Source organism: Euleptes europaea, chromosome 11, assembly GCF_029931775.1.
Source record: "Euleptes europaea isolate rEulEur1 chromosome 11, rEulEur1.hap1, whole genome shotgun sequence".
Lineage (NCBI taxonomy): Eukaryota > Metazoa > Chordata > Lepidosauria > Squamata > Sphaerodactylidae > Euleptes > Euleptes europaea.
Window position 1 is genome coordinate 680,638 of NC_079322.1, and position 26,508 is coordinate 707,145.

A 26,508-nucleotide genomic window follows, 5' to 3' on the forward strand; every position below is an offset into this window, starting at 1 on the left:
ACTGTCTTCCCCCATTCTGTTGCCAGTTCCTCTTTCTGCTGCTCTCCTAGAGGCCAGGCGCCCAGGGAGGGAGGCATTCTGCTTCAAAGCTTCTGCCTGCCAGCCTGCTGATGGGGTGGTGGTGGTGGTGAAGCAAACATTGGGTGGCCTCCAAAAATTGCTGGTGCTGCTCCCCACCCCCAGCTACTGCTGCCACTGCCCCTTTCCTCTCCAACCGTTCTTGTCTCCTTGCTGCCATCCTGCTGCTTCCTCCTTGTGTGTGTGTAAAGTGCCGTCAAGTCACAGCCGACTTATGGCGACCCCTTTTTGGGGTTTTCATGGCAAGAGACTAACAGAGGTGGTTTGCCAGTGCCTTCCTCTGCACAGCAACCCTGGTATTCCTCGGTGGTCTCCCATCCAAATACTAACCAGGGCTGAACCTGCTTACGGGTTAACATACCTAAGGTCATTAATTCATAGGGTTACCATGAGTCAGAAGCGACTTGATGGCACTTAACACACACACACACACATCTGAGCACTGAATGCTAATCTGATGTCTAAATTTCAACAACTTCAACTTCAGCTGTTGCTCTTGGGAGTACTCTCTTTTTTAAAAAAAAGAAAAGCCAAGAACTGATTAAAAAACACTGAATTGCATAACTACATATTGTTAGTAAAGGAAGTAGGTCTCTCTCTTCCCCATTCTACCCTTGATTTTTTTAAATAGGAAAGTTTAAACAAAATACAAGAACCTCCAATCCTTGAATCGTCTCCATTTGAGATTAAAATGCAAAACAGCATGTCTAAATAAGGCATTTTTTCAGAACTTGCAGTACAGGCTTATCTAGCAGCTGTATTTTAAGGCCCTGAGTTGGGCTGGCAGCACATTTCAGAAGTAATTTATTACTTTGTGTGTTCTAAACCTAGCCTTTAAATCAAAACATCTGCATGCCACAATTTTATCTTCTAAGTTCTCGGTGCCAGGTCCCCATTGCAACCCGCAGTTGCTCCTGGGTGTCTCTCAGCCTGTAAACTCTGTTACAGAGATTAAAAGAAGCAGGAGGGAAAGGGGGAGTCAGTCCTTAAAAGGAATACCCTGCAAAACTTCTAGCAGAGGGCTAGTTCTCGCTCTGAGAGACAAGGGCATCTTCAGCTTGGGTTATTGTGCTTGCTTGTCTGGGAGGCAGGAACAAAAACTTGTAGGCCTTCCTGTCTCCTGGAGGAAATGACCCCTCCCCTCTCCTAGTTCTCCAGTTTTGTTCCTGCCTTTGACGGGAGAGCAGCGTTTGTTTCCACTGTAATACATACAATTAGAATTTGGAGCTAAAATTAGTCTTAGTGTGTTCGTTTGTTCTGTTTTGTGTGTGTTGGTGTCCGTTTTTTGATTTCTACCCGTTTCTGCCTTATGCAGAGCTATTGTTTGCCTCAAGCTTCGGCTAGCCGCTAGGCATAGTTTCCCGCCAAAACAACATGGCGGAGACCCAAGGAGACGATTATATCTCGTCCCTAGATCTGGTCCTGGGCTTACTTACTGCAGCTAATGGAAGCCAGGACGAGCCCTCCGGCAGCCGCGTTTCAGATTTCCCCTCCGGGACAAAATGCAAGGCTTCTGAAAAGTCGCATAAGGGCTCCAAAAAACAAAAGGACACCAAAAGCGCGACTCCTAGCCGGACGCAGAAGAAGAGAAAGAACAGCGTGGCTCCTAGCCTTGCGCAGAAGGAAAGCAGCGCGGCTCCTAGCCTCAGCGTAAAAGTGCCCCAGGCTACCTCATCGGCTTTGGCCAATCAGCCTGTCCCACCCCCGCTCCCATTGGAGCCGCCGCTGGCAGCCGGAATATTGGCAACATCAGCCCCGGAAAAAGTTGATCTCTCAGCGCGCGGAATGCCGGCGGCACAAGCGGCAGATCGCGCAAGAGATCTAATGGCTGTCGGGGACCAGATGGCGATCAGTAATGTACAGAACCGCGCGATTGACCAGGGGGAGGGGGGACTTTCGGCCCTAAGAGCGGAATTGGTGCAGTTAGTACAGAGTGTATTTGTGGAAGGTCTACAGGCATTACAAGCCTCTCCAGCACCTTCGGTTCAAGGGGATAGGCTTCCTCGGGAGGAAGGAGCTGAAGGCAATATTCCCGCCGCCCCCGTTTCTCAGGGTGGGGTGACAGCTTCATGGCCAACGAAGGCGGCCAGAAAGGCTCCTCCTCCTTCCAAAGTGAGTGTGTCCATGTCCCCTGGCTCCTCAGAGGACGACATGGAGGAGGGCGAGTTCTCGTCAGGAGAAGAGACCCCCCCTCTGGAGGAAAAACAGCTTAGGCTTTTCCCTCAGGAGGATTTTCAATCCCTTCTTTCTAAGTCTCTGGCAGCCCTTGATTTAACGGACGTCTTCGACCCCCAGGATTCAGAAAAACTCAGAGGCTCAAAGGAATTCTTTCATAGGCATAACACCCCTTCTAGAACTATACCAGCGTACTTTTCTTATTAAGGCGGAGTGGGATAAGTCCCTGGCATCAAAACAATTCCCTCCTGTTTCAAAGAAGTTTTACACTCTTGCCAAGCCCTCTGCACAACTGCTCCAGGTTCCTCTTATAGAGGCCCCTGTCGTTGCCCTCCACTCATATGATTTGGTGGCAAGGGACAGCATGGGTCCAATTAAAGATCCTTTGGATAGGAAGGTAGAGCTGGCTATAAAAAGAACCCATGAGGCCTCCTCTGTAGCAGTTAGTGCCTCATTAACTTAGGCTCTCATTTCCAGGGCTGCCATAGTCTGGGCACCTAAGCTCAACTAGCTTATCCCTGAGGACAACAGGAAAGCCCTGGAGGGGGTGTCCCGAGTTCTCAAGGCGGTCACCTTCCTTGCCGATTCCACTCTTGATACCTTGTCCTTCTCGGCACGGGCCATAGCCACCCAGACAGCCGCCAGACAGGCACTTTGGCTTCGCCCTTTGCAAACAGATACTCACTCCAAAGCAGAACTGATGGATTTCCCCTACCAGGGGGACAAACTCTTCGAAGATCAACTGGACTCCATTCTTATAGAAACAAAAGATAAGAAAATGGCTCTGCCTAAGAGCTCTCATAGGGATAACAGAGTCTCTTCGGGATCCTTTTGTTCATCCCATACATTACAGAGATTTCGACCTGACCACAGAAGGGGTCAGTGCCAGAGGCTCCTTTCGTAGAGGGGGTCATTTTTCACGGTCCAGGTTTACCCACTCCAATTCCAACAAACATAATTTCAACTCCCACCAGGGAGCCAAACAGTGATTCCAGCGCCCTCCCAGTGGGAGGACGTCTTACTCACTTTGCCGCCCTTTGGTCAGACGTCCAGTCCAATACCTGGGTGATACAAGTCATCAACCAAGGGTATCAAATAGAGTTTGCTTGTTCTCCTCCAGATCATATGGTTCCCTTCCACCATCCCGTCCAGGAAAAAGTGTCTACGCACCACGTCAGCGGTACAACACCTTTTAGATATTCAGGCCATCAAGCCCGTGGAGCCATCAGAACGCTCCTGCGGAATTTACTCGATCTTCTTCACTGTCCCCAAGAGGAATGGGGATTGGAGGGCCATCCTGGACCTCAAGTTCCTCAACAGATATGTCATCAAGAAAAGGTTCAGGATGGAAACCCTAAACTCAGTCAAGGAGGCTCTATGCCCTCATTCATACCTTACCTCGATAGATCTCACCGAGGCCTATTTACACATCCCGGTGCATCCAACCCATCAGAAGTTCTTGCAATTTGTGTTCCAAAACCTCCACTTCCAATTCCGAGCCATGCCCTTCGGTCTTTCCTCCGCTCCCAGGGTCTTTACCAAGATCTTGGTGTCCCTGATAGCGTTAGTCCGCATGCAGGGTGTCCAGGTACATCCGTACCTGAACGACATCCTCATCTGCGCCCCATCCAGGAAACGGAGTATTATTGTCTGGAAGTTGTTTTTCCTTTTTATTTTGTTGTCAAGTCGCAGCTGACTTCTGGTGACCCTGTAAGGTTTTCAAGGCAGGAGACGTTTGGAGGGGTTTTTCCCATGGTCCCTGCCTCCGTGTAGCAGCCCTAGACCTCCGCAGCGGTCTCCCATCCAAGTACTAACCAGGGACGACCCTTACTTATCTTCTGAGATCTGATGAGATCAGGCTGACCTGGGCCATCCAGCTCAGCACGTCTGATGTTTACAGTGCCTTGATAGTATATGGACTTACCATGCTTCTGATATGGTGTGTGTGTAAAGTGTAGATACTTTTTAATGGAAGAATAATCAAATCCACAAGGAGCAACTCAAATCTATTTAATTCAAGCGTTCTCTATTTTTGAGGACACAAAATCACTTGTTATGTCACCTCGGGGCCATTTCTGCTTGAGTAAAAGTTATTGATTATTGGTAATGCCCCCCCCCCAGTTTAGTTTCTCATTGACTAGGTAGCAGCATACAAATTTTTACAAGTTCCACTGTTTATCTGAGGGAGTTGGGTCAGTGCTGACATCCTGGCCTTGTGGGTTGAGCAGCCCACCCTAAGATATACTGAAGATGCAGACTCCTGTGAAGTTCAAAAGACTGCAGGAAATTTAGCCGGGTCCCAGCCTTGTTGAGTCTCTGGGAACTTTGGGAACCAGCAGCTGGGCTCCACAACGAAAGAGCTGCTGTGGGGAGGGGGGACCGGCCCAGAACTGGTTGCTGTGGGGCTCAGCCCAAACACAGAATGTTAGGACGCGCCAAGCTAGTTGTCCTCCAATGACGGAGCTATTCCAAATAATGTAGCTATTTCCAAATGCGTACTCCCTGCGGGTACAAAGAGGATGCCTCCTGGACTCTTCTGAAGCACCTCTTTATTTCGATGAGGAGGAAGAAAGTCAGAATTAGCTCTTTTTCTGTGGGGAACAGGAGCTTTGGGGAAGGAGGAGGTCGGTGCCAGAGAATATATTGCTGGACCACTTTGGAGGTGCTGAATTAGACAAATTATTCAGTATAACAGTCTTGAATGGAGAGCTATTTTAAATCTCTGTCTTATCTTGGGGTAGGGGAATGTGTAAGGAATAGCATGGTCGTAGATAGGCGGATCACTGAAAGGGACCTTCATAATCATCAGCAAGTTTTTAACAGATCTTCAGAAATCTTTAACCATATGAACAGAACTCAAGTGATGTATGTCAGCCTCGACTGCTTACATGGCATGGGGGATTTGGTGAAAAACTGCTTTGGATTTTAAAATCGGCACATGCGTTGTAATGTATTGTTGTAACTGAAGTGATGTATCCTCGATGTTCCTTGTCTTCCAGCTCCCTTCCCTCAGGTGCTGAGTTTTCTACTTAGCTTCAGAAATTTTTCTTCATGTGATCAATTCTTCTAATAATGAGCGTCCTATTTGTTTCCTTGCTTGTCAGTAAGGCAGTGATATAGGTCTACCTGTAGACAAAACAGAGGCATGTGCATATTTGGGGGCCTCCCAAGGTATACAGAAAATACTAGTTTATGAATTTTAAAAAATGGGACAAAACCCAGCAACAATTATCTGACATGGCCAGAGTATGCTTATTGCATGACCTTTTTGAGCCTGTGGACACCTTTGAGATTGTAACACAGGGTGGTGGTGGGTGGAGCCACATATGCACAAAGGAAGCCCAAGTGCAGAGGAGAAGAGGGGTAATTAAAAATACACTGGGAAAGAGGGGTGAGAGACAGTAAAGCATACCCTTCGAGCCGGCATGCTGGCAGATATGCTCAGCCCGACCTCCCCTGAGTTACGTGAGGCCAGCCCGCGCGGATCTAAGTCACAGCAACGGTGCCTGGCCTTTCCAAAGTCTGGAGAGGCCGGGGCAGCGTGGCTGTGATTCAGATTGAACTTTGGCAGTGGGGAGGGAGGCTAACCTGGAGGCTGGGAGCGCATCCAGCCTTTAGTTTAGTGTCCCTCCCTGCTGCAGTCAAACTTAAGATTCAAAATCTGGAAAGATCCGAACTACAGACCACTTCTTACCCAAGCAGTCCGGATGTGGGATACTCATCAGTACTAGGCTGTGTTTAGGTAAACGTTCATCTGAGCTGCCAGTGGGTGTGTCACACCTAGTGATGGTTATAGTGCTGTGCACCAAAAGCCTAACTCAGTTTATAAGAGAGCAAGCACTGTTTTCCTAAATTTGCAGTACAAAAGCTATCATATTCTTCCTAAGGATAGGTAGATTTGAGCCCAGTAGCACCTTAAAGACAAAAGATTTTTGGGGTATGAGCTTTCAAGAGTCAAAGCTTCCGTTGTTAGCTTTGACTCTTGAAATGTCATATCCAAAAAAAATCTTGTTTATCTCTCAGGCAATATGGGACTAAAATCTGAAACTTCATAAGGATAAATAATCTAAGCATAAAATATCAGACTTCAACCATTGTGTGGGCACAGCCCATTTTGGTCTAAGTAGCTGTGGTTCCAAAAAATGGTATTGATATTTTTAGTAAGATTTGGCTCACTGGTTACCTGTACTTCAAACAGTTCACATGGCCTAAGCATGCGTATTTGGGTTAACTTTAATTTCTTTAACATCTAATACAAAATGTAATTTGATTCTTCATATCCTTTGTAACACGTATGTTTGTTTGCTTTTCTCAGCAGATACAGAACATGATCTCGGGAAACAGGTTGAAGGCCGACTCATTGACTTCAGTGTACACTTATTTTTGTATTTGACTTAAAGTGCCATGAGAAAGTTTGCATATTGCAAGGTGGTCCTTGCCACCTCACTGGTGTGGGTCCTTTTGGATATGTTTTTGCTGCTTTACTTCAGCGAATGCAACAAATGTGATGAGAAAAAAGAGCGAGGCCTACCTCCTGGAGATGGTGAGTTGGATGTTTCCTTAATATAGCAATACCACCACTTCTGCTTAGCAGAAAAAACTCCGTGACTGTTACTGAGATTAAATTGACTTGCTTGTCCATAAAATAAATGGAATATTAACTTTAAACAAGAGAATGACAGGAAAAACACATTTACTTGTTTTCTTCAAATGTCCTAGGACAGGATCAGGGAGGTTTTTGTTATTTCAAGAAGTCTTTCCTTTTGAACAGAAGATGTACTTTAGAGTCTCACTCAGCTTCAAAAACCTAGCATGAAACAGGGGGGACTCCTGTTGAAAAAACAAGTGCTACTTGGGCATATTGAACCCGTACTTTGGGTGCTGGCTGTCGCCTGTAGCAGCTGAAAGGCCATAATTTTTGCTACAGAGGACCTGTTATGTTGGGCAGTGGTAAAGCAATATAAAGAAATGAGGTGGTGTGTGTGTGCGCGTGCGCGCGCACTAACCTCTGTCACCTCTGACTTATGGTGACCTTATGAACTACTGATCTCCAGAATGTCCTATCGGTAGCCTTGCTAAGGTCTTGCAGACTGAGGGCCATTGCTTCCTTGATTGAATCAGTCCATCTCATGTTGGGCCTTCCTCTTTTCCTGCTGCCTTCAACTTTTCCTAGCATTATTGACTTGCTGTGGAGGAGGAGAGCAACTTCATGATGGGTGTTTTCCTTCCTTTGATCTGGGAGGCAGGAAAAAATCTTTGACTTCCTGTCTCCTGAGGGAAACGCCCCCTCCTTTTCAGTTCTTTTCCTGCCTCACTACAGGAGAGAAGCCCTTTTGCAGTTCTCTGCTGTTAGGAAAGAGCACTATAGTCTAATTCTCTATTCTGATTTTCTATTCCTTCTACTCTTATCTTCATACTAACCTTATCTACTCTATTCCTCTTACTCTGTAGACCTTCTGTCTTCTACCTTAGATAGTTAGAGCTTCAGTTAATCCTTTCCTGCCAAAACAAAATGGCAGATGAAAAACAGGACGCTTATATTGCTCCGGAAGACTTGGACCCGGGCTTGCTAGTGCCCACAACACAAGCACAGGAGCAACCCCCTGGCAGACACCCTGGTTTCAAACTGGTTCAGCAGTGCTTTCATCGAGCACAAGTCCTGAGTGTCACTCAAGAGTAAGATGAGGGTCCCTTTCCGTGCAGCTGGTACCTTGACTAACTGCATCAATTCCCGGTGCAGCCGCCCTACCTGTGTTACTAATCTTGTTTTGCCAGGGATTGGGGAGGGGGAGACACAGGAAGAAGTAATTCCCCCCTCCTTCCTTCCCAGAACTGCCTGTGGTGACAGGTATTCTGAACCTGAAGTGGCTCACCAGATCATTTGTTGGCAAATCAAGAGACTGCAAAGCACATGGCTGATATCCCCAGTGACTGTTTCCCACTGTAAAAATGTCAAGGAAGTTCATAGCACTTCGGAAATATTGTGGGAGTTTCAGATGTCACTGCTCCAAAACTCTTTTAAAGGTATATTAATGAAAGTCTGCACTAAGGACTAAGCAGGACTAAAACCTTGCATGTCGATGCTGACCACACTATGTTATTCAGGGGAGCCAATATAACAGGGGTGGAGAACCTTTTTTTTGCCAAGGGCCATTTGGATATCTTGGACATCATTCAGGGACCATACAAAATTTATATATATATAATTTATATATGTATAAAACAAAAAGTAATCAGCAGTGCAATCTTATGCAGGTCTACTCTAAAACCTACTCAATTCGTCAGCGGGGCTTACTCATTGGAAAGTGTCAGTAGGTTTTTCCTGCAGATGTCTAGGATCTTAACCTATTGGCAGCCTACCCATTTTGGCCCAGAGAAACTATGAAGTACACTTTTTTATTGAGAAATTTTACATGCTGCCTGGAACTTGACTTGGATGGCCCAGCCCACCCTGATCTCATCAGATCTCAAAAGCTAAGCAAGGTTGGCCTACTTGGATAGGAGACCACCAAGGAATACCAGAGTTGTTATGCAGAGAAAGGCAATGGCAACTCACCTCTGTTCATTTCTTGCCCGAGCCAGCAATGCCGTGGATTGAACTTGGAAGGGTCCAGATTGGGGAGGGGCACAGAGTACACAGAGAGAGAGATGCTGCACATTTGGTAGTCCATCCTGTACCTGGGACCTTCGGCATGCCAAGCAGATGCTCTGCCACTGAGCCACAGCCCGTCAAGCATATGCTCTACCCCTGAGCCACAGCCCCTCTCAAGCAGATGCTCTACCCCTGAACCACAGCCCCTGCCAAGCAGATGCTCTACCCCAGAGCCACAGCGCCTCTCAAGCAGATGCTCAAACTCTGATCCTCAGCCCCTCTCAAGCAGATGCTCTACCCCTGAGCCACAGCCCCTCTCAAGCAGATGCTCTAACTCTGATCCTCAGCCCCTCTCAAGCAGATGCTCTACCCCAGAGCCACACCCCCTCTCAAGCAGATGCTCTAACTCTGATCCACACCCCCTCTCAAGCAGATGCTCTAACTCTGATCCTCAGCCCCTCTCAAGCAGATGCTCTACCCCTGAGCCTCAGCCCCTCTCAAACAGATGCTCTACCCCTGAGCCACACTCCCTCTCAAGCAGATGCTCTACCCCTGATCCACACTCCCTCTCAAGCAGATGCTCTACCCCTGAGCCACAGCCCCTCTCAAGCAGATGCTCAAACTCTGATCCACACCCCCTCTCAAGCAGATGCTCTAACTCTGATCCTCAGCCCCTCTCAAGCAGATGCTCTACCCCAGAGCCACAGCCCCTCTCAAGCAAATGCTCTAACTCTGATCCACACCCCCTCTCAAGCAGATGCTCTAACTCTGATCCTCAGCCCCTCTCAAGCAGATGCTCTAACTCTGATCCACACCCCTCTCAAGTAGATCCTCTGCCACTGAGCCACAAACTGTGAAAAGCAGAATTCTCTGCCACTGACCCCCAGTTCGGGCGCACCAGCCGGGGGATCAAGCGGGGAGGGGCTGTGCAGGGGGGGGCTCTTGGCGGCCGTACAGGAAGCATGCGCGCCAGCCAGCTGGGGGTTCAAGCGGGGAGGGGCCGTGCAGGAGGCTCTTGGCTGCCGCGGGAAGTGCGCACGAGCTGGGGGTTCAAGTGGGGAGGGGCTGTGCAGGGGGCCCTTGGCAGCCATGCGGGAAGCGTGTGCGCCAGCCAGCCAGGGGTTCAAGTGGGGAGGGGCCATGCAGGAGGCTCTTGCCGGCTGCGCTGGAAGTGCATGCTGGCCGGGGGTTCAAGCAAGGAGGGGCTGTGCAGGGGGATCTCGGCAGCTGCGCGGGAAGTGTGCACACCAGCCAGCTGGGGGTTCAAGCGGGGAGAAGCTGTGCAAGGGGCCCTTGATGGCCACGCGGGGAGCGTGCGCGCCAGCCAGCTGGGGGTTGGAGCGGGGGGGGGCTGTGCAGGGGGCCCTTGGCAGCCACGCAGGAAGCGTGCACGCCAGCCAGCCGGGGGTTGGAGCGGGGAGGGGCTGTGCAGGGGGCCCTTGGCAGCCATGCGGGAAGTGTGCGTGCCAGCCAGCCGGGGGTTCAAGTGGGGAGGGGCCGTGCAGGGGGATGTTGGCCGCCGCGTGGGAAGTGCGCGCCTGCTGGGGGTTGAAGCAGGGAGGGGCTGGGCAGGGGGCCCTCTGGAGGCGGGCCGGATAAAATAATCCCACGGGCTGTAAGCGGCCCGCGGGCCGGAGGTTCCCCACCCCTGCAATATAAGGAAAAATGGGAAATACTTAGTATTGCTTTTCAAATAGAAGCTGGTTTCCTGAACACACCTTTCTCTTCTTACTGCCGTTTCCTGCGGAAGCTTAAATAATTCAGCAAGTCTACCCTGTAATGTTATAATATATTCTAGATGGCTTTTGCCAATGATTAAACCAGCAGCCTTTATTACTTCTTTAACTATGCTTGCCCACTAAACTAAAATTTTGAAAGGCTTGTTATTGGAAATGCCTTCTTGCTTGCCGGGATGAATAATACATTCTCGATGTGCATCCTGCTGACTTCAGCCATCATGTCAGGGAGGAGAACCTGCCACACTGTGCTGCGCTTGCCCAGATGGTCACATCAACGGGGACCCAAGTGCACCAGACCCAACTGGGCGCCTATTCTTAATGCAGATTATTCTCTTCTACCATTGATAGTCTTTACACTTTTCACTTACTATATAAGGATGATATCCTTTTCTGCCATTATTCAGTTTGGCAGAAAATCAGTTATTGCAAATGTTGCGAAATGGAGCGGTAGGCTTTATATAAAAGAAAATTGGTAATATCTTTTCTAGCGTGGAACATCAGGGCACAACCTTGGTAGAAACTTAGCTTAATCATAGTACAGTCTTAGCTTAGCTGACAGACTGCTAAGAAATGTGGGAAGTCTGTTTTTGAGCTGGTCACTTCGATTTCCTTTCTTTCCAGGTATTTGGTCCTGCCTTGCTTGGGTGATGAGACTTGCTGCCTTTTTTCATTCACATTCTTGAATATATTTGTCTAACATATTGTCATGTTGTGTGGGCATACAGTTGCTTATACTAAAGGAAAGCAAGCAATTCAGATTTTGTTAAAGTCACCAGTGCAGTTTATAGCTAGACTTGCTTACGAATACATTTCTGTATGAGTTTATTGTAATTGCCACCTCTTGCTATTTCAAAACTGTGGTGTCTAAATAACGACTGAAGTTTCTTAAGAAAGTGTGACATACAGTTCCACTTCTGCAGTACCAGTTTATGGTATGCTAGCCTTTTTCTAGCCTTTAGTAGTCGTCTAAAATCTGTGACTACTACTTGGCAACTTCTCTCATAATTTCAGAGATTTAGCAGAGGTCAGATCACGTCTGCTCAATAGAACAAATACTTGCTACAATACAGCACCATACTTGATCATACTTTGTTACTCCCAGCCTGGTTTTGCTCCCTCATCCAATTTTCAGGCTCCTTGATAAAACGTTTTAACATCTAGATTCCTGACCTAGTCCTGCCTACAGTGAATTCTTGTGTTTTTCATCTTAGTGGCTCACAGCTTCCTTATAGTTCTTGATGTTGTGTATGGAAAGAAGTAGAACTGTTGCAGCTAGTATTTCTCACTTAACTGCAGAGGGACTGTTTTATTTATTTAAGAAATTAGTATACTGCCTTCTCAGAACTGCTTGAGTCAGCTCACAAGTATAAAACAGATCTAATCTGTTTTATTATCTGTTTCAGTTGGTGGATGAGGAGAGTGGTAGACATCAACCCCTGTGTGCCTTTAAAAATGAAACTAATTTGAGATAGTTTATGGTGTTTTATGGCTCTGCGGTGGTATTTCCCTGTTGGCCAAGTGAAGAGAAACTGAGGGTTTCCTTAACTCAGGCAGCATATTTTAAAGATGGAGGATGAATACCAGGTTCTTCTGGCCTAACTTTGTTTTATTATCTTAATGAGTAGAAGTAATAGCTTTTATCACAGACACTTTGAGTTAGATCCAGACTAAATTTTCTAAGAGCAGAACAGAACTTTCCTGCCTCTCCCCTCCCACTGTTGCCCACGGATCTCCTTGCTGGATGGATAAAAATCAATGATTTTAAATAAAATGCTTTTTAAGGGAAAATATACCTAAAGATAGTTTTCTGTTTAAGATACATTATAGTCTGAAGGTTGTTCATCATGAAATAAGGATTAGTTTTTAATTATGTAGCATGAGACTGTATATTCATACAATGTTTAATTTTTTTGGTAAATTAATTCTGTAAGATTATCTGGGGCAGTTTTTCTATCTAGAAGATATTATCATTAGGGTTGCCAATCTCCAGGTAGTAGCAGGAGATCCGCTATTACAACTAATCTCCAGCTGATAGAGATCAGTTCACCTGGAGAAAATGGCCTCTTTTGGCAATTGGACTTTATGGCATTAAAGACCCCGCCCTCCTCAGACTACGCCCCAAAATCCTCCTGCCGGTTGTGAAGAGGGACCTGGCTACCCTAATTATCACAGATGTCTGGTTTTGCAGTTCTCCAAACTGAATCTGTGTCTGCAGAGATAACATGACTCTTCTTCACAGCAAAAAATCCTATAAAATAAACATACAGGGTTGAGACAAAGACCTCAATCCCATTGTTCTTTTGCAAATCTGTGTACACAGAATCAATGAATAGAAGATTGTTTGGAGTGGAATAGAGCAAAGTGTGAGGGGGGAGGGGCAAGCAGTAAAGATGAAAGTAAAACCTTTGGAACAGACTACCCCACAAGTCTTGGGATCGTGTGTGTATAGCCTGAGGTTTATCATGTTGTTCTCTCCCAGGAGGAAAAACTATAATGGCAGCAGGGCATAAAAAGTATAGAAAACCATGATTTAAAGCTAGTGTTACTGACTAGTGAGTTAAATCATTATTTAAATCTATTTGATTTAAATCAAATCCCCCCTGTCACCTTGAAATGCTTCTCCTGGGGGAAAGGGGTCTCTGAGGAGTGATTGGAGTGGGGTCTCCTCCAGCAGCAGCAAATAACTGGTCACATAACCTCTTTTAGGAATTGGGCAGATTCAAAATACCGTTACCATATTTGGGAGCATGCTGGCTGTATTAGAGAAACATAGCATGGGTACAGTTTCTTCATGGCTTGGCAAGCTTATCCTCTCTTTGTTATGGGGGCTGTGTTGCTATAGGGAATGGTGAATATTATCTTTGTTACTTGGTTGCAGTGTTCTGCTAAATATTGCTCTGTCTCTGAGAAGATGGAGTCTCCATGAGGCAGCGTCTTCATAAAATTGCTTAAGCTTGATCTAAGTCTCCTGCAAGCAGACGGATAATTAGTAACATGGTGGTCATTTCCCTTAACTGAGCAGTTCACCCTGAAAACACCTGTATTTGTAAATTGAGGTTGTCAGGATTAAATTGCTTGGCTACCTAAAGAGACTACCTCAGTTATTCTCTGTACCTGGTTCTAAGGTGCTAACACTGTAGATGTGTTAACTGTTGGAAATAGCAGAATTTTATCCATATAGGCTCCTCTGTCCATGTCTATTAATCTGCCAAAAAAGGCAAAATGGGAGTTCTCAAACTCCCATTTTGCCTTTTTTGGCAGATTAATAGACATGGACAGAGGAGCCTATATGGATAAAATTCAGTTATTTCCAACAGTTAACACATCTACAGTGATGTGTTTCTCTTTTTTCTCACTGTTTAAACGTCGGTTTGATCACTGGTCTTTTAAAAAATTTTAACCACAGATTTAAGTACTGCAGTTTATATAACTTTTTTTTCTGTCCTGTACTTCTTTTGTCCTAAGTAGTGTGTCTGTCTTCAAGTAAACATGTCTGCATTTGGACAGACAATTCAGTTAGTTGGTAGGGTGTCTTGAACCAGTAGTATCAGAAAGCAAAAAAAAAAAAAAAAGTATGAAAAACCAATTTACTGTTATAAATCTAGCATATTCTAAGCCAAATTAATATATTTTAATGAATAAACACCTATCACAAAATAATCGTAACATGTAAAACTCTCCTCTTATCAATGGTAAGATAAAGTACTGAATGGGTTTTGACAAGATGTCTTCATCAGTGGTATCAGTGCGCAGCTCCCCTCATGGAGAATGTAGTTGACTGGGGAGTAGTAGCTTTGGAGAAGGTTGAAGGCATTGCCATTGCTTTGGTGAAATGAGCCTTTATCCTCTGGAGGAGAGGCTTATGAACCAGTTCATAACAGAGCTGGATGGCATTAGACACCCAGCAACTTCTGGACTGGGATGGCTCCAGTAATCCGACAGAACGCAGTGCGGTGTAGTGGTTAAGAGCTGCATACTCTAAGCTGGAGAACCAAATTAGATCCTCACTCCTCCATATGCAGCCTGCTGGGTGAGCTTGGGCTAGTCAAAGTTCTCTCAGAACTCTGTCTACCTCACAAGGTGCCTTTGTGGGGGTGGGGGAAAGGTGATTGTAAGCCACTTTGAGACTCCTTACAGTAAAGTGGGGTATAAAAACCAACTCTTCCTCTGTATAAAGAGGATGATATTGAAGGGTAGACTGTGGGGGGGGGTGTCAGCTCTTAAGTTGGAATCCTCACTCCATCTTTGATAGAAAGAACTGTCTGATCTAAGGACTATCTTATTTTGATGAAAATGAATAAACAGAGTGCCTGAGCACAGGGTGGCCAGCCCAGATTCCCTACTGGCAGAGTAGATTGCTGCCAGAAATGCATCTTTAAAACACATTAGACATGGATTACAGGCAGCCAGTGGTTTGAAAAACTTGTACACAAATTGTACGCTGATGAAGAAGAAGAGTTGGTTTTTATATGCCGACTTTCTTTACCACTTAAGGGAGAATCAAACCGGCTTACAATCGCCTTCCCTTCCCCTCCCCACAACAGACACCCTGTGAGGTAGGTGGGGCTGAGAGAGCTGTAAGAGAACTGTGACTGTCCTAAGGTCACCCAGCTGGCTTCATGTGTAGGAGTGGGGAAACCAACCCGGTTCACTAGATTAGAGTCTGCTGCTAATGTGGAAGAGTGGGGAATCAAACCCCGTTCCCCAGATTAGAGTCCGCCGCTCTTAACCACTACACTATGCTGGCTTTCAGAAGACAAGTGATTAATCTACCATCATTCTGTCCATGCCCGAAACATGACAAAGAGAAGGCATGGCACACACTGGACCTATGCAGGGCACTTTGCATATACATCAGACATTCAGAGTCCACTAGGAGAATGGACTCCGTATTCAAATCACTGCCCCCTAAATTTCAAGTCTATAAGGCCAGCAATATATACAGGCATCAGTGCACATTCTGTTTGGAGTGCACCTACCTCCGCCACCTTCGATTGCCAAGCTTCAATAGAAGAGATATGCAAGGCGGCTACATGGTCCTCTATTTCGACCTTCATCCGGCATTACAAGATAAATTCACTCTCTTCAGTTGATGCAGCCTTTGGATGCAGTGTTACAAAATGTGATGAATGAAGATTAATTTCCCACCTGGATTGAGGGACACCATTTGTGGAAGTCCCAAGTCTCAAGATACCCTCCTCCTTAGTGTGAGAATGGAATCTTGGATACTTACTGTCAGCGTTCCTTCTACTCTGAGGTAAAGAAGGCATGTTGCCCACCCAAATGAAAGCAAAGAGAAGAGTAACAGTAAGATTCAGACAGCACCTCAAGCAAGTCACAGCGCAATTGCATGCCTGGAACTGTCTAGTTACTCAGCCAAGCACCAGAGCAAAGGAAAGACCCGATTCATCTTCTCAAAAAGGAAAAAAAAAAGGAATCCGCTCCCCTTTCCTTTTCTATTGTTCCTACATCTTGCCTTACGGTAGAGTTTTCACCTGTTGCTGTTGATGTTATATGTTGTTTGTATTCCTTCTTGTTCTCCTTGTTAGCTTGGAAAGAATTTAAAATGAGCTCAGGAGTTTCCTGCCTGGGAGATAGGAAGTGATAAAATTAGTCCCGCCTCCCTGAGCAGCCAGTGGGAATCACCCAAGTCTCAAGATGCCCTTCTTACTGCAGAGCGGAATGAACCCTCAAGAGAAGAATCCAAGGTTCTGTTTCAAAGAAGTTTTTTTGAGCATTTTTTGAGAGGGAAAAGCTCCCCTCCCCATTTTTTCTATCCCCCCCACCGGGCCATCATATCTCTAACATAAACCCAAAGAGCCACCTTATTGACGACAAGTGCTAGTAAGCAATGGTCTTGTCCGCTATCCTAAATCATGGGTAAGGTGCCATATTGGGGATCAGTGTTCAGAGGAGCCAAAGTTGGCATGTCAAAGAGTCACGTGTGGCTCCTGAGCCACCAAGTCAGTTATGTCTGCTCTCACCTGTTTCAGTTCTGTGTTCTTTTTTGGCACTCTGGACTGCTGCACTGTATCTTTCATCATCTCCTATGGACTAGTTTTCTCTCTGTGTGTGTGTGTGTAAAGTGCCATCAATTCACAGCTGACTTATGGCAACCCAGTAGGGTTTTCAACGAAAGAGACTAACAGAGGTGGTTTGCCATTGCCTTCCTCTGCATCGTGACCCTGGTATTCCTTGGTGGTCTCCCATCCAAGTACTAGCCAGGTCTGACCTTGCTTAGCTTCTGAGATCTGACAAGACCAGGCTAGCCTGGACCATCCAGGTTAGGGCTGATGTAAGAATTGCCTACATCTAAAGTTAGAACTTGGCAGGACATTGAAATTGTTTTCTGAATGGATTTCTTTACTGAAAGTAGTATTATGAACTGTATGAATTATATGGATTATAAAACACTCCCATTGGAAAAAATGCTAAGTTAAAAAAATTAGAATATGGCATTAATTTTTGGTGGAAGTTTGTTCCACTAAATTAATGCTTGATTTTTTTACTAAATACGTTTTATTTTTTTCCAGTTCTGTAGCTTTCCTGCTTTTTTTCCAATGTGAACTTAGTTGATACTAAATTCAGTATCTTCAGGGATAGCAATTTATACTTTTGCAGAGTAGAGATCTTCAGTGCTTTTCAATTGCATTTATTAATACAATTTTTTGGACAGTTCCAGAACTGGTACAGAAGCCACACGAAGGCCCTGGAGAAATGGGAAAACCTGTTGTCATTCCTAAAGAGGACCAAGAAAAAATGAAGGATATGTTTAAAATAAATCAGTTTAATTTAATGGCAAGTGAAATGATTGCACTCAACAGATCTTTACCTGATGTCAGGTTGGAAGGGTAAGTTCTTTTACTGTGGTTTTGAAAATGTTCTTCATTTTAAAATGAAAATTGTTTTAATGATTGTGCATATTAGTGCTCCGTCGATTGGCATGGAATATGCAAGATACACTCTTCAGTTGCTGAGGCATTCTGTATTTTCTGGGCTGTTAATCTGTGCTAATTACACTTTTAATGTATCTGCCTTTTATTTTAACACTGGAATTTAGATATTGAGTTTTCAAACAAACTGAATTGTTTCGATTTTTTTAAATGAACCAACTGCCAGTCCTCATGGACCACTGTAAAAGAGTCAGAATATGTGACCTGTTTTCTTCCCTTTTGTCTTTTCTCCCTTGTGTAAATACTGTTAAAACAGGGATATTTCATTGACTAATAACAAAGCAAAAGCTTAATTTTATCATGTCTGTATCCTGCCCGTCTTTTGTCAGTTGAATACGTGAGCTTTCCCACTTTACGTGCTCCTGTGAAGTGAAATTGGGGCTGAGATATGCTGACTTTCCTGTGTATGCAGTAGTTTTGTAGCTGAGCAAGAACTGGAATCCAAGTCCTCCTGACCCAAATAAAACATTTTGTCCATACATTTTCATTGTGTGTGTGTGTATCTGGTTTTACTTGAGATACACACTAACTATTTTGATCAGGATTGAAAACAAAATGGGCTTGCTTTGTTCAGCATTCCATAGCCTCCCTGGTGTAGCCTGACTAGTTAGCACCGGCACCAGAATGAATTGCCGATGATGTGGACAGATTTAGGTTCCAACCTCTGCCCCACTGTGTACTTCGGTGTATACCTTTGGGGCATCCCCTTGCCCCACGATCATAGACAAAATGAACTGGCTATCGGGACAATATGAACTGTATACTTAGGGGTTCAATTTTCTGGTTCATCTTCCGTCTTCGGTGCAGCCCCACATGTGGGACTGCGCCTGCGCGCAGGCCTGCCGCCGGAACCTTTTTACTAGCCTTAAACCTCAAATTGGGGATGCCCCTCCCATCAGCAGGCAGGGCCGGCCTTCGTGCCGAAACACCCGCGTGCTCCCGGGTGGGGCATCCCCTCCCTCCTCAGTTGCTTCTTTGCCGCCGCCAAGAACTGAGCGTTTTCTCGCCTTCCTCAAGATCTTGCGTTTTCCTTCGACTGTGAGTTATTTCTTAGAGCTGCCGCTTAGGTCCGCCTAGCCAGCTCACATCAGTATCGTCATTTTGTGAGGATTAGCCCAGAGAGAAGATATCCTCTGTGCCTCGGTCCCCTCGGCCGCGCGCTGAGGGCCGTGATGGCCCCAAAGACCCCCTTCAAGCTGTGCCCCAAGTGCTCTACAAAGATCCCTCACACGGATCAACACGAACTCTGTTTAATTTGCTTGGGAGAGGGGCATAAGGTGTCAAAATGTGCTATCTGCCAAGGCTTCTCGTCCCGGGCTTGAAATGCCCGTGCAAACCGCCTGAATGCAGAACTCTGGAGAAAGGCCCTGACGGCTCCTTCCCCGTCAGCCAGCTCCAGGACACCAGGAGATGCGCGATCCATCTGCTCGGAACCGACCCCCGGATCCAGCTCGGATCCGAAATCCTCGGATACGGCCTCCCAGTCGGATCCGACCCACGTGTCTAAGAAATACAAACATAAGAAGAAGCATACCGGATCCAGCGCCTCCGTCAAAGCAAACACCCCAGCTCGGAAAACCCTGGATCCACCACCATCCCGCCCGCTTCCTCCGCAAGTACCGAGGACGCCCTCCTTCCACTCGGGCTCTCCGCTGCATTGTTTCTCCGACATTGAATTGGAACCGTTAGACGACCCGCTGTCGTTGTTGGATCCGACCCTCTCGGATCCGACCTCCACGGATCCGAACCCTCCGGATCCGATCCTTTCGGATCTGACCCCTTCGGATCTGAGAAGAAACCTTCAGCCATCTACTTCCTCTACCCAGCCAACAATTTCACCTGAGTTGGTAAAGGACTGGATAGAGTTTTGCAGATTTCACCAACTCAACATCCAAGGAAGACCTGTGGTTCTCCAAACCCCACAACTTCAATCACCCTTTACTCCCTTAACACAGAGGAGCCCAAGAGTCGACTCAGACCATGAAGACTCTGAGACCCAGGGAATCAGTCGATAGCTCAGAAGGGGTTTCCGAACCATCCCCAGATGAGCTGGTCGGTGACACGGAAGCAGTGACTCCATCTGAGGATCTGAAATTGAGGACAGAGCAAATGATCAGGATGGCAGAGGCCCTGGACATTAACATCTCTACCTTAGACAATAAACCTAAGGATAAGATACTCAGCCGCCTCTACCCTGACTCTCCAGGTATCGCCGCCTTTCCAATACTAGAAGGCCTAGCTGACATCGCAAGGTCCATATGGAAAAAAACCTGCTTCCACCCCGCCATCATCCAAGAAAATTGAAAACCTGTATAGAACTAAACCAGAGTCAGTAGAATTCCTTTTGGTACATCCACCCCCTTCCTCGATCGTCACGGGGGAGATGCAAGCCAGACAAAGACAGGGTCAGCATTCTACCCCTGCAGATAAGGAAAGTAGACGTCTGGATCAACTGGGCAGAAGAATCTACACCTCGGCTGCCCTAAACTTTAGAATTGCCAACTACCAGACAATTATGAGGGGAAAAGGCTGGTCCCCATATTGATCTACTCCCTGATGAATCTAGATCTGCATTAAAACTGCTACAGTCAGAAGCTACTCGCCTGTCCAAACAGGAGATCAACGCAGGCAAGCACTCAGCTGACATTGCAGCCAGGTCCATGGCATCTGCTATAACCTTGAGACGCAATGCATGGCTATGCACTACGGCTCTGCCTTTGGACACCCGATCTCAGGTGGAGGACCTCCCCTTTGAAGGGGACCTGTTATTTGCATCCAGTACCATGGAATTCTTAACCAATATCAAAAAAGATCGTCAGACGACTAAGTCCCTAGGAGTCACCCCGTCCTTTCAACCTCACCGTGACAGATTTCAACAACGACAACAGAGCTTCGGATCCCAATTTCAAAGAACCCAACGCTACCAAAGATACCAATTGTATCCTCCACAGGGAAGGTTTTACCAACAGGGTCAACAGAGCCAACGTAAACCTACCTTCAAGCAGAGACCTCCCCCTGGTCCACAGCAGAAGGAGCAGAGGCAACAGTCTCAAAAGTTCTGACTAACATTGTCAGCTAGCCAAAGGAACCTACCCTTCTTAAATAGGTTAGCACAGTTTGCAGAGGCTTGAAACCTCATTTGTTTGGACTCTTGGGTCCTGAGGGTTATTACAGAAGGTTATCGTCTAGAGTTCAATTTTTTTCCAGTTTGCTCTCCTGCCAGTTCCGCGAGAGACAACCCGTTTCCTGAGTTTGCTCCACAATTAGAGGAGCTTCTCTTAAAGGGTGCTGTTCAAAAAGCTTCACCTCACTGTTCTGGGTTTTTCTCCAGAATCTTTATGGTGGACAAAAAGACCCATTATTGATCTCCGAGTTCTTAATAAAAGTTGAAGAGTTTCTAAGTTCCAGATGGTCTCTCTGACTTCTGTTATGGAGCTGATCTTCCAGAACACGTGGTTTGCAGTATTAGACCTCAAAGATGCATACTTCCATGTATCTATCCACCCAGACCATAGAAAATTCTTAATGTTCAGATATGGAGCAGAGGTTTTCCACTATACGGTCCTCCCATTTGGCCTTGCTACAGCCCCTAGAGTCTTCACAGAGTGCATGGCTGTAGTCATGTCCTACCTCAGAGACCAGGGATGTAGCATATACCCTTACCTTGACGATTGGTTTCTCACTGCAGCCAACCCTGAAGTACTATCAGACCATCTCGAGATAGTTCTCTCTACCTGTGATAAATTGGGTTTGATGGTTAATTTGAAGAAATCTAAACTGATCCCTTCCACTAAAGCTCAGTTTATAGGTGCTGTGCTGGACTCTTCCAGTGGGAAGGCATTCCTACCCCAGGATAGAGTTGTTGCTTTTCAGCATATGGTTCATCACTTTACACTGTGCAGACATCAACCTGTGGTTTCTATTCAGAGACTTTTGGGACTTATGGCCTCTACCACAGCTGTTACCCCATTCGCTAGACTACGGATGAGGAGCCTGTAGAATTGGTTTATCAGAGTTTATGACGTTAAGCGTCATTCCCGCATGCATAGACTGTCTATCCCGAGAGAGATCCTCAGATCCCTTCAATGGTGGCTCTCAGAACCTAATTTGCTGAGTGGCATACCTTTCGGTTATTGGAACCCGACTTTACCCTCACGACTGATGCCTCCATGGAAGGCTGGGGAGGGCATTGTGGTACCCAATCAGTCCAAGGGAGATGGAGTTCATTCGAAGCATCCTTGCACATTAATATGTTAGAATTAAGGGCAGTACATTATGCACTTACCTCTTTTGCAGATATCCTTCGGGGTTCCAGAACTCTCCTTCAGTCAGACAACACCTATACAGTATTCTACATCAACAAGCAAGGGGGCACAGGTTCTATTCCCCTTTGCAAAGAATCCCAGAAAGTTTGGCAAGTGGCCATCTCGAACGAGATACAACTAAAAGCTATTCACATAGCAGGGGTTCACAATTCCTGGGCAGCCTCCCTCAGCAGGGAATTTCTCACAAATCACAAGTGGGAGATACAGGACCACTTCCTTCAACCTATATTCAGGCAGTGGGGGACCCCCCAGATAGATTTGTTCGCCACCAGATCCAACAAGAAGGCTGACAGCTTCTGCTCCCTGGCGGGGAACGATCAGATGTCTTTAGGGGATGCATTTCAAATCAGTTGGTCCAACAACCTTTTCTGTGCCTTCCCCCCGTTTCCCATCTTGGCGAGAGTGTTGGTGAAGATCAAAGCAGACAACACTTCATGCATCCTGATCGCCCCCAGGTGGCCACGTCAGATTTGGTTTTCAGAATTGATGTCTTTGTCCCAGGGAATCCACATTACATTTCTCCACCACCTGCGACTGCTACGTTGGGGGGATCTAGCCCATCACGATGTGAGCAGACTACACCTGACGGCCTGGAGAATCCTTCCGTCTCTGCAGTAGGTCTATCCTCTCCCGTGAGGGAGGTTATACTCCAAGCTCAGAGACCTTCTACACGATATTCCTATGACAGGAAATGGAACAGATTTGAGACGTGGGCAAAAGCTAAGGGTGTTTCCCCTTATGTCTGCCCTCTCCCTAGAATTCTGGATTACCTCCTAGATCTCACTAAGACAGGTCTCTCAGTTGCCTCAGTACGGGTACATTTAGCTGCCCTTTCTGCTTTCCATTATAAGGTTGAGGGCTACACTGTTTTCTCACACCCTCTTTCTAAACGTTTTCTCAAGGGACTCACTAATATGTTCCCTCCTACTCCCAAGCTGACTCCACAGTGGTCCCTCTCCTTGTTTTTAGCAAAGCTAATGCTTTACCCTTTTGAACCATTAGCCCAGGCTCACATGCAGTTACTCTCAGCCAAGGTAGCATTCCTTGTTGCAGTTACCTCTACTAGACGGGTAGGGGAACTAGCGGCCCTAAGAATTGACAGCCCCTTCCTCAGGTTATATAATGAGAAGGTGGTGTTGCACCCCAGTTTTAGTTTCAAACCCAAAGTTATCTCTAGTTTTCACGTGGCACAAGATCTGATCCTACCAGTATTTTTCCCACACCTGACTTCTTGAGCAGAGAAAACTCTTCACACCTTAGACCTTAAGAGGGCCTTGCTTTATTACATTGATAGGACCAAACTCTTTAGGAAATCAAATTCACTCTTTATTTGTTATCAAGGTCCCAAGAAGGGAAAAGCCGCATAGTCCCAGTCCATAGCACGCTGGGTAGTCTCAGCGATTAGAATTGCTTATAAGCAAGCTGGGATAAAATGTCCGCTAGAGATTAGAGCTCATTCCACCAGGGCGCAGGGCTCTTCTGCTGCTTTCCACAGGAGGATCCCGATTGGTGACAACTGCAAGGCAGCAACCTGGGCATACGAGGACACGTTTGTCAAGCACTATGCGCTGGACATGCAAGCCAGAAGAGATGCAGATGTGGGTAGAGCGGTGCTTCAGACGTTGTTCTCCTAGATCGACACCCACCTCCTAATGGGTAAGCTTGCTAATATCCCACATGTGGGGCTGCACCGAAGACGGAAGATGAAAACAGAGTTGCACTTACCTGTAACTGCTGTTCGTTGACGTCTTCGGTGCAGACACACATCCCTCCCTCCGACCCTGCTGTCGACCTAAAAAAAAAAAAAAAGTAGCAGATTGGCTCTGGGGTGGTGCCTCGATGGGACATGACTACCTGTTGCTTACACTAAGCTTTGGTCGGCGGCGGGCGAGGAACTGAGGAGGGAGGGGATGCCCCGCCCGGGAGCACGCGGGGGTTTTGGCGCGAAGGCTGGCCCCGCCTGCTGATGGGAGGGGCATCCCCAATTTGAGGTTTAAGGCTAGTAAAAAGGTTCCGGCGGTAGGCCTGCGCGCAAGCGCAGTCCCACATGTGTGTCTGCACCGAAGACGTCAATGAACAGCAGTTACAGGTAAGTGCAACTCTGTTTTCTCTCTCCTTCTCCACTACTGACCGCCCTCTTTAGTTCTGGATTTAACTCTTCCTGTGTTGTCTGATGCAAATGCTTTGCCCTGCTCTGTAGAAAGATGGTAAAAGTTACAGCTAAGGACTATTCTAGTGCATTTCTCAGATTCTCTTGTTTAGAACAAAATTTCTGAATCTGAGACATAAACACTGAAAGCAAGATTGCTGACAAAAGCTTTTCTTTCTTTTTCTGTTATCTCCCCAAGGCTGTTCTAATTTATGCTTCACTATCATGGAGATTTAAAATGTTCTTTCGAGTAGCAGTGAGTATAGCTTTTTCTCTAGGGATTGATTTCAGGTTTGTTTTTTCAGCATCTTGATAATCATAGTTGACTGGCAAGTCAAGGATTTTACAGATGTGAGTAGTTACTGCTCCTGATTTAAACTGGTGCATAATTGAGAGCTGTGTTTACATTTCTTCCTGGAAGTACAGGGGTGTTGTACATGCACATATGTGTGGTGAACCTTCTGCGCATTTGCTTTCTTTAAAATAATTTGATTTTGGAGCTTTGCATTGGAGTTGACATCTAGAATTCTTAACAGTTGCTTTTGTTAACCTGCTAATTCCGTGCTGTATAGGAAAATTATTTTAAACAAATAGTAGCAAATGTACTAGGGATACTACTAGCTAATGTTCTTTTCCTACATTTTGGTGCCAAAAATGGCTTCCAGTACCATCCTTCAAGGAGAGTGTGTTTTCTAATCTTGCTGTGTTAACTAATTTCACTGAATGAAGTGTAGTGTGTATGTGTTGGTTTGTCACTGGCTTCCATTTATTGCAAATTCTTTGAGGTTGAACTTATTTGTGCAATGTTACTATAGAAAGAGCAGCGAGTCCTGATGGAAATTTCTGAACTTCCTGCCAAAGAGTGGTGCTGAGCTAGGCTGGGCTCCCTCCCTCCTTCCCTCCCTCCTTCCCTCCCTCCGCGCCAGACGGGCCTCCTTTCCACTGGAGCTCCACTCTGAAAGGGGTGGGTGGAGGCGGTGGCGGCGAGGCTCAGCCGGGCTGGGGATCCTCCTCCTCCCCCTGCTGCTGCTCGCCCCTGGCACGTGGGAGGCTGCGGGACCCAGCCCCGTCCATAGGCAAAGGGCGCAGCAGCAGCGGCAGGGCTGGTGAGCCGCAGGGCAGGAAGTCGGGCGGAGGGTCTGGGGCGCCTCCCTCCCCTCCCTCGCTGGCGGCGGGCCCGGCTGGGTGGGGGTAGCTGTCAGGGTGCAGGATTTTTTTCTTTTTTTCTTTTTTCTTTTCCCCTTCTTGTCCCCCTTCCCTTCTTCCTCCTTCGCAGCTGGTGCCTGATTGGGGAAGGCTTCTGGGCCCTTATCCATTCCCCCCTTTCCCCCCTTCTCCCCTTGCATGCCTTCCTGCGCGGCGCCCAGCTGGCTGGTGGGCCTGAGCCACACCGCCGCATTGCTGGCCTTCCTTGGGCTGCTCTGCCTCTCCTGCCCCTTCACCCTTCCTCTCCCAGCTCCTTCTCCCTCAATCAGGACCTGCCCCAGCCCTCCATGGGTGTGTAGGAGCGGGCGAGCCTCCACGGGAAGGGAAGGGTCTCCCGGCGCCCCCGTGCGCTGCGGGCTGTTCTGCGTGCGCACCCCCCACTTCTCTGCTGAGGGAGAAGGCGGGGGGGGGCCGTGTGTGTGTGTGAGAGAGAGAGAAAGCAGGAAGGCTTTTCTGTCTCTGGCCACTCAAGCATGGGAGGTTTTGCCTTGGATTTGCCGCTCTGTAGATGCACATTCCCCCCATCAAAGTTTTGAGAATCCGGATGGGGAAAATGTGCATCTACAGAGCGGCAAATCCAAGGCAAAACCTCCCATGCATAAATGGCCTCTTTCTTTCTCTGTCTCCCTCCGTCCTTTTCTTTCCCTACTTTTCTTTCTCTCACTGGCTCCATTTCTTTCTCCCTTTCTCTTTTTCTTTCTTTCTTTCTCTCCCTCCCTTCCTTCCCTTTCTCCCTCCCTTCCCTTCTTTCCTTCCTTCCTTCCAGCGGCTTCTCCGGCGCCCTCTGGGTCTGTGCGGGCGGAGGGGCGTGCAGTCCTATTCCAATTTTGAAGTGCCCACAAGCCGTCCTCCAAACACCTTTCCATTTGTCTTGATATGTAGAGAGAAAACACTAAGGAACTAGTTGCCAATCTCCAGGTACTAGCTGGAGATCTCCTGCTATTACAAGTGATCTCCAACCAATAGAGATCAGTTCCCCTGGAAAAAATTGCCACTTTGGCAATTGGACTCTATGGCACTGAAGTCCTTCCCCAAACCCCGCCCTCCTCAGGCGCCACCCAAAAAACCTCCCACTCACGGCAAAGAGGAACTTGGCAACACTAGCCTCTCCCTCTGGGCCCCCTCTGGGGGTGGTATTCAGGTTAAATTGCTGCATTGGCACTCGGTGATAAATAAGTGGGTTTTGGGTTGCAGTTTGGGCACTCGGTCTCTAAAAGGTTTGCCATCACTGCACTAGAATGATGAAATAATAGTAATGTGTATGGAAAACTCAAATAGTATTTTTATATAC

General features: G+C 46.9%; 1 protein-coding gene across 1 annotated transcript in view; it reads left to right on the forward strand.

Annotated features, from left to right (window-relative positions):
• Positions 1-6,571: 6,571 nt before the first annotated feature.
• Positions 6,572-26,508, forward strand: part of GALNT1 (polypeptide N-acetylgalactosaminyltransferase 1) — a 74,722-nt gene continuing 54,785 nt past the window's right edge. Inside the window, exons 1-2 of the mRNA XM_056857507.1 lie at positions 6,572-6,796; positions 17,261-17,435. Of these exons, the coding sequence (XP_056713485.1) occupies positions 6,658-6,796; positions 17,261-17,435 (314 nt within the window). The 5' untranslated portion in view covers positions 6,572-6,657. The remainder of the gene's footprint in view (positions 6,797-17,260; positions 17,436-26,508) is intronic.